General features: G+C 38.6%; 1 protein-coding gene across 4 annotated transcripts in view; it reads left to right on the forward strand.

The window, feature by feature from the left end:
- Positions 1-17,022, forward strand: part of GRIA3 (glutamate ionotropic receptor AMPA type subunit 3) — a 270,471-nt gene that overhangs the window by 154,491 nt on the left and 98,958 nt on the right. For all 4 annotated transcript variants that reach the window (XM_063083062.1, XM_063083065.1, XM_063083063.1 and 1 more), the window contains one exon: positions 3,656-3,709. In XM_063083062.1, the coding sequence (XP_062939132.1) occupies positions 3,656-3,709 (54 nt within the window). The remainder of the gene's footprint in view (positions 1-3,655; positions 3,710-17,022) is intronic.

A 17,022-nucleotide genomic window follows, 5' to 3' on the forward strand; every position in this document is an offset into this window, starting at 1 on the left:
TCCCACAAGCCCTGCACCAAAAATTCAAAAAAAGGAAAAAGAAGACCAAGTGCAAAACGTGGCACTTTTTGCAGTGAGGTCTCATTTAACTCACATCGGTAGGATCATAATTGCCCCACATAAGTAAGATTTCAAGGTAACTGATGTTTACTCTCTGAAGTATTGGGAATTTGAGCGTTTCTGATGGAAACCTTCCCTAAAATAAATAATACATATCCCTGGGTTTTTCAGCAGAAATTCCTGAACACAATAAACCATAGCTTGATGACTCACACATTCATGATTACACTGTGCAGTAGTACAATGTTGTGTGCTTTTTTTCATCCCCACCTTCTCCTTTAAGTCAGTCTGTCACTTCCTGTGCTCCTAATGTACCTCTTTCTAATACCACTCCCTCCGTCCATACACACCCTTCTAGTTTGCAGCTTTTAATTTAGTGTGAACTGGAAAACCAAGATTGGTAAGAACTGTATGTTAAATAAGAGTTAAGAAGGCACTGAAAGCAAGGATGAGGAATTAATTACAGGCTTCAGTGCAACAGCTTTGTGACACCTAAATGTTCCTATCTTTAGATAACTTTCCCATCTCTTGCAGTTCATGGCTAAGTTTTGAACGGGTGAGTTTGTTAGCGAACTACCTTCAAATGAGTCAGTTTGTTCTGAACAGACTATCTGAGCATGGATTAAAGCAGATATTCCAATACCTTCAAGTCATTGTGAACCTGAAAAACAATGCCTTAATGAATGACCCCTTCCCACATTTATATAACATCACATACTTACCCAATGCACATCTCAAACACTTCTGTGGACGTTATCCAGTTTGATCCTGGCAACACTGCTAAAATAGGAAGGGCCAGATTACAGTTAAGGAAATGGAGGCTCAGGAAGGTTGAGTCATTTGCCCACAATCAGTGAGTAAATGACAAGGTCGGGCTTCTGGGTTCCTATTCGGGACTCTTCTCACAACACTACCATTTTCTATTGCTCTCTCTGGCCTTCCCTATGCTCAAAAGGACACTAAGCTCTGCCTGTAACGAGAAAGACTTACTTTGTTTCCTTTGGGCTTCCTTCCTTATTTCTCTCTAAGCTCTGTCAGATGTCCTTAGGAATATTGCTCATTTTTCTGGCAGAACTCAAAACCCTCTGATTTTATTATGTTGAGGGTTGTCGGTGAATTAAAAATTCAACAAATATATGGTCCCAACTTGCCACCAAACATTAACAAATGTCACTAGCAAGGATGTTTCTCATAAGCAGACACTGAACAATGCATCCCAGAAGATACCTAACAGCTCATTTTGTGTCATGGCAGCATGAGAAATCACCTCCTCAAGACATTCATTAACCTTTCATTTCCTCCATAAATAATCAGTCAGAAATGTAGCTCATATTTTAAATTAATCGAAAACTAAGCTCTCTCATTCTCTCTCTCTCTCTCTCTCTCTCTCTCTCTCTCTCTCTCTCTCTCTCTCTCTCTCTCTCTCTCACACACACACACACACACACACACACACACACACTCAGCACTTGAAATGACTTTGAAGGCTTGTAATGCCAGCATGGTAAGCATGATATTCAAATGTGTGTTTCCACTTCTCCGGGCCAGCTTAAACCTTATCTCCTCCATGAAGCTTTTCCTGTCCATCCCAGGCCTTCAAAATCTCTTCTTCCTCTTCTCTAATAACATAGAGCAATTACTGGCATTTGGCATTTAGCACATATTTGGAAACCATTTGATGTACTTCCAAGAGCATGGGTTCTAGAGGCAGACAAACTCAGGTTCTTTTTTTTCTTAATTTTTCTTTTTTTTTATCGAAACATAACTGATTATACATATCTGTGAGGTATAGCATTGAATATCAGTACCTGTATACAATATGTGATGCTCAAATCAGGATAGTTAGTATATTCAACATTACACAATGTAATCATTCTGTGGCCCTTTACAGACCGAAGTTCTTTTTTATTTTTAATTTATTTATTAATATTATTATTTTTTACATTCTAAGTGTTGTTGCGGAGCAGTTGAGGGGGAGGGGGAGAGGAGCAGGGGAAAGGAAATAGGGTGGGAGGACTAAAAAGCAGGGGGGACTTGGTTGAGGCCTGTGGCACCCCCCTCCTTCCAGCAGGGGAGACCAGGGGGGTTCTGGCAGTGGCTCAGTGGTCATCGCTGGGCTGATTGTGGATGTCGGGGGGACGTGGCTGAGGCCCTCAGCTAGAGACCCAAGTTCTAATTCCAGCTTTACCACTTCCTAACTATGTGGCCTTGAGCAAGTTACGTAAACTCCCTTTGGCTGAGATTCCTCATCTATAAAATGAAACTAATGATATTTAATCTGTTAAATTGTTCTGAGGATTAAATACATGTAAAGCACCTAGTACAGTGCCTAGCATATATCAGGCACTCAAATAATGGCAGTTGTACGTAGTTCTGGTTTGATATGTGTCTTTGCAAGTTGTTCAGAATTTTTTATTATTTTTCTTAAAGAGAGCTCCTAAAATTGTGTTAGCTTTAGGCTGGTACAAAACCCAGTTCTACCTCTGGTTGTGTCTTTAACCTCTATGTTATCCCCCCAAGTCTCCACCACCTCCATCCAGTATAGTACCCTACACATAGTCAGGACTCACTAAAATGGCAATTAATGAAATCCTCAATTAACTAGAATTTTTGCTGTATTTTGCCACAAGGAAATAAACTTACATCAGGAATTTAGTCAAAAACTTCCAACTTACAACTAATACATGTGGTTGGAAAATATTCAGTCCACTTACATATTTTGAGATAATAAAAATGCACTTCATAAACTGTAAGCCTTAGTATTAATACAGCGTTACTTATGAAAATTATAATAAGAACGATGATTCTGAGGAAGGATTTCTTAACCTCAGCACTACTGACATTTTTGGCCTGATAATTTTTTGTGATGAGGGCTGTCCTGAGCGTTGTAGGATGTCGAGCAGCAGCCTTGGCCTCTACCCATTAGATGCTAGCAGCATCCCTCCCACTTGTGACAACCCCAAATGTCTCCAGGGGACCCCCCGCCCCACCACAACTGCCCTAAAGCACCGCGATCAGCACCAAAAGATGTACAGATGGTCACAAGTCTTTCATATTAAGTCAGGAAAAGGAAGACAAGCATTTTAGAAAAGTTTTCAATAAGCAAAAGCAACCTCAGTTAACCTGAAAATCCCATTAACCCCATTCCTTGAGCGTTCTATTCCCTAAGCATTCCAGATAACAAAAAAAAAATGTACTGTACATTCTATTTTCTAATTTGTATGCAGAGTTCAGCTCATTTTCCGTCTCAACAGCTAAGTACAGAAATCCAGTTCACGGGGGGGCGATCATCAGCTTCACTGCTTTTGCCATCTATTTTAAGTGACAATGATGCCACTGACCTGGAAGTTTGGAGGGCTTTTTTCCCCCTTGTTTTGACATTTTAACTTTGATACTGGCAATTCTTCCTGTTCTATCTGGCTGAAAGTGAAATGCAACAAAGAAAAATATGGTCCGATTAACTGTGATTTTACTGTATATAAACGACTTAACACGGTGTTGATCATTTAAAAGCATTTGTTCATCCCAGTTTTGACTGTGCAATTGAAAATGACCTTCTTGAGTAAGCAATATTTCTTATTTCTTTTTTCTGCAGGTTGTGATCCTGGGAAAACATTCAAGAGGTTATCACTACATGCTTGCTAACCTGGTAAGAAGAAGCAGAGTTTAAGTGGCCCTGGGCAATATATTCTATTTAGTTTGTGTCATCTATAATCATCCAAAAAGGAAATACATGAAATACCTAATGTGTTCTCTAGAAGCTTAGAGAAATGAGCTCAGTAAATATCAAAACCTAAATGCAATAGCCTTGTTTTCAATTATGCCTGTCTTTGTTTTAGCTGTGCAGCTATATTCTTTCCTCATTTAAAAAATAATTTGCTATGATTCCTCACTTATTATTTTTAGATTCAACTTGGATTTGAAATGTAAACTATTTAAATTAGGTTTGAAATGTAAACCAAGGCACAGAGGACACAGGAAACTGTCTCCCAACTGATCGTTGCATATGTGCACATCACTATTGAATTTGTCTTTTCAGAAGCAGACCACTTCCAAATCTTTTGAAACCAGGCTCTGGAGTAGGTTTCAACGTGGTACATTAAGTGACCCTGTCAAAGTGGGTAGCCATCTTTCTACTTTACATAAAACACAACTTGAATCTTTACATTCAAACTTTCCATGCCTTTAAAATTTGTGACATTCTAAAAACTAGTGTTTTATTAAGGTTATTTTGTACCACTCCTTTCTCTGAAAGGATAATTTGTTTAGGAGTTAACAAAATGGCTTCTAAATTTGTAATGTCTGTTTAGCAGAGGTTCTGAATAATGCCATCTCCATGGAATACAAGAGAAATGTTAAGTTATCGCTACAATACTAAGAATCTGTTAAATTATTACATAACGTTAGTTTTAACCCCAATTTTGTTTCATTGACACAACAGAACCATGATCATTATAAAGCTCTCAAACCAAAAGAATAGCAAGAAAGGTGAAATACTATTATAATTATAGTCTTAAATTTTTTAAATCAAAGAAAATATCTTTTGTTTTAATAATGAATATTTTTTAAATGAGAAAGAAAATGTTACTTAAACCTCTTTCTTAGGAAGTATGTGCATTCAAACACTTTATAAAATGAAGATTAGATCTACTACTTTCAAATGTAGTATGCGTTTTCTCCAATATTTTGCTTAAAGTGAACCACTTCAGTCCATTTTGGGAATAAATAAATTGACTCTTTTAGGAGGGGAAATCTTGATTCTTAATCTACATCTGAATATATTTAATATGCTTTTTAGGCAACCTATAAGTAAAGGATATTTTTTGACTAATGCATGGTATGAAATATGGATGTCACAAGACACCTGAGACAGTTACTGATTACTTTTTATCATTCCTTCCTCACCAATATATATTTTGCTCTTCTTCCTTCCTTCTTTCATTCCTCCCTTTCTGCATCTCCCATTTTTCTCTGCTTCCTTATATGTCCTAGAAAGCAGTAAGGTATATGGTATGTTGTTTAAAAATACAGAGTTCACCCATCACAGACAGTACATGAGGTGGCTTTAGGTAGTACACGAACTTTTCTATTTTAAAAGTAATATGTTTCTATCATATGTATTAGAAAAATATCAAATAGCACATCAAAATCAAAATGTTACAGATATTATTACTTCATACAGGGCTAAAGTAGAGATTTAACAAACGTGAAATAATTTTTTTAATGTTGAAGCAAACAATGGCATGGGAAATTAAGAATTATAGCAGAATCTGGTTTTTGCATACATTGCTGTGGTTGTACATGGATGACTAGAGTTTTGGAAAGAATACAGAACTGGGGGTCAGAAAGCTTGGGTTCTCATACTGACTTTGCTACTATCTAGCTATGGGACCTTGAGTAAGTCACTTCACCTCTATGGATCTCCGTTTCCTTACTGTAAAACTCTGGAGGGAGCAAGAAGGAGGGTCATTGATGTATTGGATGGGTCCTCTAAAAGCAAATGTTAAGACATAATTAGAAGTGCAAGACACTTTTTGGGAGTAATACCTGTGAAAGGTAAAAGGGAAGGAACATGAGCATGCATGGAGAGCTTCAGATCACAATATAGGTCTGATACCAAAGAAGGAGGGGGAAAGGAAGGAAGTTTGATAGGAAGAGCTTCAGACTGAGGTGTAGCTCTGAGAAAATCTTGGCCAATACAAATGGAAGCTCTGGTGGAAAGACTGCACACAGAGAAGCTCTCTGTTGCCCCCAAATGGCAAGCCATTGCGTCCCCACTTTGCTCAGTCATTGGCTGGCAGCTGCAACAAGGCACACATCTACCTGAAAGCTGAGGCAGATCCTGAAGGTACCTGAAGCTGGAGGCTGTAGGCTAACTTAACTTTTTGGGCAGGTTCTGTCTTAAAGGGAGATCTGAGCCATGCATGTCAATGGCTGTCTCAGTTGGCCTAAGATGACCAGATGATCTATAAAGACATTTCCCATTCTAGAATTCTTACTGGGCCTCCTTATTCCTACTGGCAATCACCCTTCAGATGAGCTTTATTTTCAACTTTGAGACCCCGACATGACAGGAAGAAGAGCCTATGGAGTGATAGAACAGCGGGAGAGAATCACTAGAACAAGGCTGGGAAAAAGAATGGTGAACCGAAGCCTAAACACACAACCAGAATTATGAGACCTTGGGAGGATTTCTACTACAAGAACAAGAAAAGTGTTTCTTCTAAAATAATGTATAACATCATGTCAGTCTGAGTAATGAAAACATGAATTCATTTACCATGCTTTGAGCTGCCACCCTTCTCTTCCTTTAGTGACCTTCTTTCTTTTTCGATCTCAGCCACATGTTTCCATAAGTCCCTTTACTCTATATCAAATTGCATTTGGACAATCTAGATAGGAACTCTCTGATGATAAGAATAAGACAGATTATCCCTACCATGGTTTCCAGATTTTTCTAAGCTAGTAAAAATACCCCCAAACACCTCCATCACACACACACAGACAGACACACAGAGAGTAAACCAAAACTATTTAGAATTCATTTGGGTGGTCAAGCAAAGGGGAAGTGGAGCTAAGAAGATGTTTCTTTTCAAGAAGAGCCAGATGGCCTTTCAAGATGAGCCAGCCTGATGAAAGCTGAGGATGTATATATGTGTAAAGGAAAGCAAAGTCCAAAGTCTTGATGTTACAACAGCACGGAACCACTGCTTTCTTCTACAATGTAAAGTCAAGAACACTCAAACTGCTTAACTAAGCTTTCTGGAATCACCTGTACCATAGCCACAAGTGTCACTTTTGATAATGAGCTCCATCTGTCTGGCAAAGACTTCTATGTGCTTTTACATGGACCTTTCCTGGTAGCAATCCTAAAGTGAGAAGACTTGGATATTCCATGAATGCTTCAACAAAGGCCTTTCTCAGGTCAGGATGTACATCAGAGCTGCAGAAAATTCTAATTTGTTGAAATCCCTGGAGGAAACAAAAGATTCCACCAGGAGCACAAGCCAGAGATGTCATCTAGTCAGGCCAGCAGTGGACATCCCAATAGAGCAGGTAAGTCTCCTACAAATTCTGTATCAGTTTGTGATCTCATTTATCTTTAGGAGTTGTTCCATAATTAATTGGTGTTTTCTCTTCCAGGACTCTCTCTAAGGTGGTGCTGTTTTTCTACTGTAGTCCCAGAAGTAACCGCATGTATGTATACAATCTGCCAGTCAAGTAGCCTATTTCTGTCATGGTAAGGATCAGGATCCTTTACACTGCATTCCCAGGCATGTTACGTATTGTGATTTAATTTTTTCACGTATGTCAGTAAGGATAGCCCAGTCATCGTGTGCAGAACTGTAGACTAAGATTAGGAATAGATCTAAAGGAGGAGGGCAGTATGGTGTAATGGGAGAAAAGCACCAGATCAGGAGCTAGGGGACAGGTTTGAATCCCAAGAATTTATCTAACTAGCTTTATGGCAAACCAAACCTCTCTGAACCTGTTTCTTAATCTGTAAAATAGAGAGTTAGACCAGATCACTATTTCCCAAAATGTGCTATTTGTACATAAGATTATTTTAGGTAGTACATTGCTAAACTTCTTTTCTAACCTATTAGTTTTGAATGTATATTAAATGCATATTAGAAAAAGATAACTATTCCACCAATTCTGTGATTTTACTGGTATAATTCCTTAGAATGAGACTAAAGTAGATATTTACATTTAAAAAAACTTAGTCAGTGTAAGAAAAATATTAAGTAAACTTTAGTTCAGATGGTCCACCTATGCGGCAAAAAACTAAAGATAGTGTATTAATGACTACAGTTTAGAAAATATTCCAAGGTCACTTTTATCTCTTCATTTCTTCCCTCCTAGAGTTCAGTTTGGACCAGAGTAGGCAAGGAATAGGAGTGTAGACATAGCAGCTGGTGAATACTGAGGACACAAACACGGGGGCAAAACCAGAGCCCTGTCATCGTTGAGAATGTGAAGTCCTAAGGCAGACGGCAACTTTAAAAATCGTCTAGTTGGGCAAAAGCCAAGAGGGGTATGAGTACCCTTACCCAAGTTCTGAACAGAGCTGAGGTTCTGCAGGATTGATTGAAACAGTCTAGCCGTTGACACAAGGTGAATTGGATCTGGGTTGAGATGGTCCACAACAGAGGTTTGGTACCCCCCCAAAATAAGGCCCAAAAAAACCCCAGCAATTGAGATACCCAGGAGAGAATACCAGCCACAGCAAGTCTCATTCTATGCTGCACCAGTTAACCACTGTCTTTGAAGACCTCACAGTTTCCCTGCCTAGGTCAAGACTGGTCCCAAACTCGGAAACAGCTGTTGACCCTGCAAGTAGAAGTTAGGTCATGTCTGCTGTCAGTAGTAGAGGACCGCAAAAGTAGTAAGTCAGGTCATTGTGCTAGAGGAGAAAAGGGAAGGAAATCAATGTATCTTAGACACTTCCCTGATGAGCCACCTGTTTGCTTTAGACATTTAATTGTCTCAGAACTCCTATGAGGAGAGACTTCTTGCCCATCCACCTCCCCAAGCTTTTTACAGATCAAGAAATGGGCTCAGAAAAGATACATAACTTACCCAAAGACTCATAGTTAATCCATTGCCAAGATAGATTTCCAATCCAGGTTGGTTAGATTCTTGGTAGAGCACCTTGTTCTTCCCACTTTACCCACCCAAATATCTCAGTGAGACGGACAGACAGCCCCATAATGGTCATATAAGACCATTTGCAAAGACACAAATGTAAATGAATGAAGCACAAGCTAGGAATGTATGAGGGTGAAGTGATCAGAGGTAAAAGGGCTTAAAAACAAAGACAGCTTTGTGAATCTGGGTTTGAAACCTGCCCAAAGGGCCAATATGAAACAAATCTTAACAGGCACCAATTACACCTCCATCACTCTCAGTCTCTCTCTCTCTCTCTCTCTCTCTCTCTGTGTCTGTCTCTATCTCTATCTCTCTCTCCCACATACACACACACACACACACACACATGCGTGCTGTCTCTTATTCCCCCTCTTGCTCTCTCTTCTCTTTTTCCCTCTCCATCTACCTCATTCACATTATTAGTGTGCCAGAAAATAATGATCGGGGGAAAAGGGGTATTAGAAGATATCTAATTTTTCCAAAATTTTACGAAAACAAAAGCATAACTCATAACGTAGAACCCAAAGAGGCAGCCAGGAGTAAACTAAGTTTGAAGCAGTGAACTCTGTGGCTTACCGTATCTCAGAATGTACCTGAAACAGAGAAAGGCCTGCTTTGTTTAGAGAAAAAACAAGTTCAAATGAGACTGAGTCATGCTATTTTTCTTGCCAGTAACAACTATTCCCTTCTGCTCCCTTCCCCCTCCAGGTCTTCTTGTTCTGTTCTCTACTTTCCCTTCCATTGTTCTTCCATTTTTAATGTTCTAAATAAAATATTCAAATGCTCAAAGCCACGTGCTGTGATCACTGACACTTCAGCAGATGGCATATAAACAAAGAGCTCATTGGGCTGGAGCCTGGCTTTGCGGGCAAGGGAAGTGGGCTTAGAGGGTAAAACTCCTACTGGTCCCAAATGCCAGGGAGCCCGGTCACCTCCCCTGGGTACACAACCTCTCTAGTGGCACCAGATTCACTTTTTTCTCCAAATGGAGATAGGACACAGCAGAACAACAAGGGAATGAAGAGTGGGGACTGGGCTAGGGTCCAACTTCCGACCATGCATTTAAAAAGCCACAGGCACTTGCCAGCTTAAAGTAGCCAACTTTGAGACTCTGTTCTTCCTCTCCCAAAATGCCTCCATTATAGTCAATCATTGCTTTCTCCCTTTCCACTGCCTGAAATTAACAAGGAAAGATTACCTCCTACCCAATGTTCTAACAAGATGAATGGAAAGAATTCTGTCTTCTCCCCCACACTCCCAGATTATGTATTCTAAAACAGTGCTTCTTAAACTATCTGCAAAGAAGAACCGGTTTTCCCCCCAAATCTTCATGGACCAGTAAAAATGCAAAAAAAATAAATTACTAAAAAATAATGAAATCAACAAAACAAAATATAGAAAATACAGGTCCATTTTTTTTTTAGTTTTACATTCAACAGCCATAATATTACCCTGTCAAATTGCTATCAAGGTTGATAAAGGCTTACTCTCAATTTATTTTCTTATATCATCTCAGACTGGTAACAAACAGTCAACCAGCACCAGTCTGTACACTTTGGGTAACACTGCTCTAAAGGTCTTTATAGTAAATTTTTTTTTCTTTCTCTATACCACTTGTGTACCCAACACCTTGTTCATCCCACTGTAAGAAAGACAAAGGGCAGTTTCCTTAAGAACCTTATAATTATATTGAACAGACCAGACTTACACAGCTTATGATAATTACCATGGAGATAGAACAGGTGCTGGGACAGGGAATGAAAAGAAGGCAGAGTGTGGGGAGTTAATATTCTACATAGTGTGGCCAGAGAAGGCCTTTTTAAAAGGGAACTTTGAAACAACGATCTGAAGGGTGAGAAAGAGCCAGCTACATGAAGAATCAGGGAAAGTTCATTCATAGAGAACAGCATGTGCCAAGGTCCTGAGGCAGAAAAGAGCTTGATATCTCCCCTGAATTGTCAGAAGGAGATTTCAGCTAGAGCAGAGTAAGTGACAAAACAGATTATGTAAGGTTTTATTAGGTCAGGTTAGAGTTTTAGCTTTTTTCAACAGCAACAGAAAGCCACTGAAGAATTTCAAGCAGAGGAGGAACATAATCTGACTTATGCTTTAAAAAATATTAGTGCCAAATGGATGAATTTTATGATACATAAATTATACTTAATAATGCTGTTAGTAATTTTCTCTACAAATAGCACTTAGGTCGAATTGTAATTATTTGCTTATTCATACGAATAAGTGCCAGTGGACTGAAGTGCCGTGAGGACAGGAACCAAGTTTGATTTGGCTCACCATTGTACCAATAGCTAAGCACTTAGAAAGGCTCAAAGGATGTTTGTTGATTGGATTAGAGAATAAAACAGTGAGTGAACAACACAAGCAACTTGTAATCAAGTGCTAATTTATAAGGTGTAATCTTCAACTCTAACATTACAGTCCCCCAGGAAGATGGACCTGCTTATTAGAAAAAGACTTGTGTCTCTCATTAGCAACCTGATAACTTGAGTCTTCACAGTTACTATGCATTTTCCTATCGAAGTGTCACCCAGATGAACAATTCAAATGGCACTAAAGGCAGAGTCAGCCTTTATCCAAATTGTGAGATAGATAGTTGTCCTTGGCAGCCTTCCAACCCTCATTCTACTGCTTTTATCTTCCCTGTAGGCAAGCCACCTTTCCCATTTCTCACCCAGAATCCACCATCAACTCAATGAAAGTTACCCAACTTGTCTGTTTTCCTCTCTGTACAAAATGTACACTAAGAATAGTACTATATGAAGAAAATCTCCACATAACATCTAGAAAATAAGTAAACATTGAGTATATTTATTTCCAGCTCTCAATTATCCACATTACCAGAAGGAAAGTGAATCACGGTATGTGTAAATCAAGGGAAACAAGGCAATACCAAAGTCATTTGAATCTTTGGAAGGCTGAGTTGTCTAGCTATTCTCATATCAGGGACAGTTTGTGTTTGGATGCCAGTTGTGTAACCAGTGTCTGCGTAAAAGATGGCCTTGGAGAATTTGTCAAGGGTGGCTTGTAAGGCCCTGTATGAACTGCTTAGACTGAAAGGTCATGGTTGGTTTTATACAGTTGCATTCAGATGTGAGCAACAGTGCACTGGATCAAACAGATATGACGCAATTGAGAAGGGATGCAATTGATGAAATATAGCAGAACTTACAAATCCAAATATGTAGTTTTCCTCTCAAAGGAATCATATCTAGAGATTATACCCACATTTCCAACAAATATCACCATTGTTGCACAGAGTCAAGCATACAGATACTTGGAATGTAGAAAGTGAGAAAGCAAAATTTCAACTCACCCTATCTATGAGCAGTAAAATTCCCTCCAGTCTTGCTCTGACTTCTCTCATATCTTTTCATCTCTTCCCTCTGCACACAAAGTTTACTGGTCCAACCAAAGGAAAGGATACCATTGCAGCAGTAGCCAACAAAACCATCAATTTCAACTAAACAGAATTGATTAAATGTAAACAGCACTAGAATTTGATAAGTTTAGTTCAAGCACACAAAAGTCGTTGAGTGTCTCAGCATTCAGGAAATGCAAATCAAAACCACACTGAAATACCATCTCACCCCAGTTAGGATGGCTAATATCCAAAAGACTGTGAATGATAAATGCTGGCAAGGTTATGAGAAAAAGGAACTCTCATACATTGTTGGTGGGACTGCAAAATGGTGCAGCCTCTATGGAAAATGGTATGGAGGTTCCTCAAACAATTGCAGATAGATCTACCATATGACCCAGCTATCCCACTGCTGGGAATATACCCAGAGGAATGGAAATCATCAAGTTGAAGGTATACCTGTTCCCCAATGTTCATCGCAGCACTCTCTACAATAGCTAAGAGTTGGAACCAGCCCAAATGTCCATCATCAGATGAGTGGATACAGAAAATGTGGTACATCTACACAATGGAATACTACTCAGCTATAAAAAAGAATGAAATACTGCCATTTGCAGCAACATGGATGGACCTAGAGAGAATTATATTAAGTGAAACAAGTTAGGCACAGAAAGAGAAATACCACATGTTCTCACTTATTTGGGGGAGCTAAAAATAAATAAATAAATACACAAATAACCTGGGGGGGGAGGAGACACAACAATTACAATTCCCTGAAGTTGATACAACAAGGGAACAGATATGAGGTTGGTGGGAGGGAGGTGGGAGAGGGAGGAGGGAGGGAGGCTTCGGTGATGGGCCACAATAATCAACCACATTGTATATTGACAAAATAAAATGAAATTTTTTAAAAAAGTCATTGAGTATCTAATCAAAACTCCTATGAAATAACAAAATGGGCTTAAGAGAAATTCCACTCAGCACAACAGGAAATTTGGGACCTTGGAGTCACCAAACAATGATGTTGTGAAGTATACACATAGACTTATCGCACAGAAGGCATGTGAAGGCATATGATAATAAAGATAGAAGTCCATAAGCAGTCATCAAAATATACAAGAACCTACGTAATTATTGGCCAAAAAAGGAGCACAATTGACCCTCTTAATATCTGGTAGAGGATATAGAGACAAATTTGATGTAAATTTTTTAAGTCATTATTTTACAAATTGAAAATGTTGGCAAGGATATGGAGAAAGAGAACTCTCCCACACTGTTGGTGGGACTGTAAATTAGCACAGCCATTATGGAAAACAATATGGAGTTTTCTCAAACAACTACAGATAGAACTGCCATACGATCCAGTAATCCCACTTCTATGTATATATCCAAAGGAAATGAAACCAATATGTCGAAGGGATAGCTTAACTCCCCTGTTCGTTGTAGCATTATTCACAACAGCAAAGTTATGGAATCTAAATGTCCAGTGAATGAATGGATAAAGAAAGGGTGGTATATATACAGAATGGAATACTAATCAGCCTTTTTTATTATTGGTTATGAATGTTCATGGAGTACAAAGCTGATTGTCACCACTCCTGGCCAAGATGTAATGGCCAGATCCATATTGGCAGCATGCCCATTGCCACAAATTGCGATTATACCCCGTGTCCCTCACCCATTTATCCCCGACCTCCTTCCCCATCCCCCTTTCCCCCACTCCACTTTGTATCCCTAGGTATGCTCTCTCCCTCTGCAAGTCCAACGCACCACGATGGTCTTTCTTTCCTTCCTTCTTCCTCTCTTAGCTCCCACTTATGAGTGAAGACATGCAGTATTTATCCCTCTGTGCTTTGCTTATTTCACTCAACATAAGTTTCTCCAAGCTCATCCATGTTGTTGCGAATGGGAGAATTTCATTTTTTTTTTATGGCAGAGTAGTATTCCATTGTGTACATATACCACATTTTCCTTATCCAGTAATCCATTGATGAACATTTAGGTTGGTTCCATATCTTGGCTATTGTAAACAGAGCTGCAATGAACATGGAAGTGCAGGTATCCCTTTGACATGGTGCTAATCAGCCTTTAAAAGAGGGTGAATACTGTCATTTGTGACAACATGGATGAATCTGGAGGACATTACATTGAGTGAAATAAGCCAGGCACAGAAAGACAAATACTACATGATCTCACTTACATGCAGAATCTAAAAAAGTTGAACTCAAAGAAGTAGAGAGCAGAAAGGTGGTTACCAGAGACTGGAGGGTGGGAAGGGAGGAAATGGGGAGTTGATCAAAGGGTACAAAGTTTCAGATAGACAGGAGGAGTAGGTTTTGAGATCTATTGCCATAGCAGGGTGACTATAGTCAATAATATAATGTATTGTATATTTCATACTAAGAAAGTAAATTTCAAATGTCTCACCATAGAAAATGATAGGTAAGCAAGGTGATGGATATTTTGATTAGCTTGATTTATTCATTCCATATTGTATACATATGTCAAGACATCACATTGTAACCCATAAATGCATATAATTATGATTTGTCAATCAAAAATAATTTTAATAATAAAAAGGAAAGAGAGAGAGAAAGAAAGAAAGAAAAGAAAATGGTTTGAAAAATAAAATTTTAATAAAGGTGCCTAGAGATGTAAGTAATGAAGGAGGGGCTCTTTCTAGACAAAAAGAACCGACAAAGATAACAAGGTTAAAAAGACATGAGTTCTCTTGTTGAAGGAAATGGTATAGATGAGTCTGGGGAGCAGAAGATAAGAGATAATGGAAATCCTTGAAGACCAAGTTAGGATATTCAACAGTTAATATGAATATAGAAAGTAGGGAATCATCGAAATGACTTGAGGAAAGGAGCATTATGCTCTAACTGGTATTTCAGGAAGGTAAACTTATGTGAAGAATAAACTGGGGACATAAAAAACCAGAAGTCAGAGCACCAACTAGAAAGCTAGGACAATAATCTAGGCCAGTGGTTCTCAAAGTCCCTTGTGCTCCAGAGTCACGTGTTGACTTAGGTGCTTGGGCCCCACACTATGTAGGTCTAAAGTGCCACTAATTAAAAGAAGGGATACAGGAAAAAGAAGATATTTTGAGGGAATGTAATGACTTTGCTTTGGGGCACATTCTTTTTAAGATGAACTTGGAATATGGAAGTGAATTTAGTCAGCTGACAGTTGAAAAGGGGATTCTAGAGTATAGGAGAGGGTCTAATTGGAGAGTCGTTGGTATCTCATTCAAAGTGAACTCAGGTTGAAAATTCCAAAGTAAAACAAGAAGTTAGTTTGTTTTACAGACTCTGAAGCCTCAAAATGTAACAAGTGCATTGGCTAATATACTTGTGTGGTAAATGTTATCCTCTTGAAAAAGTAGATTCTCAGAGCCCAGCTATATGAGAAATCATAACTACCCCACATTCAAACACTCACAATTTAAAACAGGAAAAAGGCAAGGAAAAGAAGAAGAAATTATAATGTCTTTGGGTAGATGGGAGATGCTAGAAGAAACTGATTTTCAGGCAGAAAACGAACTGCTAAAAGGGACTATGATTCAGCAAAGGGATAAAACAGTTGCTATAAAACATCAACCTGCTCAGACAAAAGGAGCCATCTTTTCCCACAAAAACATCAAATAAATCTACCGGAACATATTTTGTCTTTGATGAAAATATTTTATTTTAAAATATAATAGCAGATGAAGCTCAGTGAGGAAATAGAATTCATGATATAGAAATTTCTTTTGAAGTCAAACTTGTTAAAAATGCATTTATTAAATAAAAGGAAGTGGGTTGGGGGGGTTCTTGAGCAGTTGCCATTGGAAGAAGTGCTCAAGTCAGGCACTTAAACTCTGAAACAAAAGTCAGAACAAAGTAAAAAGACTTAAGAACTTTCAACTATAAGTTAATTTTGTTCTGAGCCAAGGACATGAGTTAACGAGCAAAAACTTGTAAGCTCACTTATCATGTATTTAAACCAGTAATCAAACATATTTTTTCTGAAGACATGGATTTTCTGATAATTAAAAAAAAAAAATGGCCTGCGTTCACATGTATTGCTGTCCAGTCACTGCACTACTTCTACTTACAGTAGTATCCATGATATGGGGGGGAGATGGAGTACTATAGTCCCAGTGGATGCCTGAAGCCACAGATAGTACTGAACTCTAGATGAGTATATACAAGGGATCTGCAAAAACTTTCATGGAAAAATTCATTTTGTCTTTTAATCCTATTTTTCCATGAGCTTTTTGAAGTATCCTCATACTATGTCTTTTCTTCTACATACATACCTATGATAAAGTTTATAAATTAGTCATAGTAAGAGATTAAGAATAACTAATAATAAAATAGGATAATTATAATGATACTCAATACTGTGATAAAAGTTATGTGAACATGCACTTTCTCTTTCTCTTTCTCAGAATATCTTACTGTACTGTACTCACCCTTCTTATGATGATGTGAAACAATAAAATACCTATGAGATGAGATGAAGTGAGGTGAATGACGTAGGTATTGTGACCAGGCATTAGGCTACTACTGATCTTCTAACATTAAGTCAGAAGGAGGATCATGTGCTTTGGATGATCCTGGATCATTGAGCCATGACAATGTCCGTGGTTGGATGTCAGGAGCAGACAATGTCAGCTATCAGTGACTAATGGGCAGGTAGTGTCTATAGCATGGATCTGCTGGACAGAGGGATGATTCATGTCCCAGGTGGGACAGAGCAGGATGGCATGAGATTTTATCACACTACTTGGAATAGCACACAATTTAAAACTTATGAATTATTTATTTCTGGAATTTTCCATTTAATATTTTCAGACTGCAGTTGACTATGGGTATCTGAATCTGCGGACAAGAGGGAACTACTGTTAAGGAGAAGGCTGGGCCTGTGGGTTAGAGAGAAACCTGAGT

This window comes from Cynocephalus volans, chromosome X (assembly GCF_027409185.1).
Source record: "Cynocephalus volans isolate mCynVol1 chromosome X, mCynVol1.pri, whole genome shotgun sequence".
NCBI lineage: Eukaryota > Metazoa > Chordata > Mammalia > Dermoptera > Cynocephalidae > Cynocephalus > Cynocephalus volans.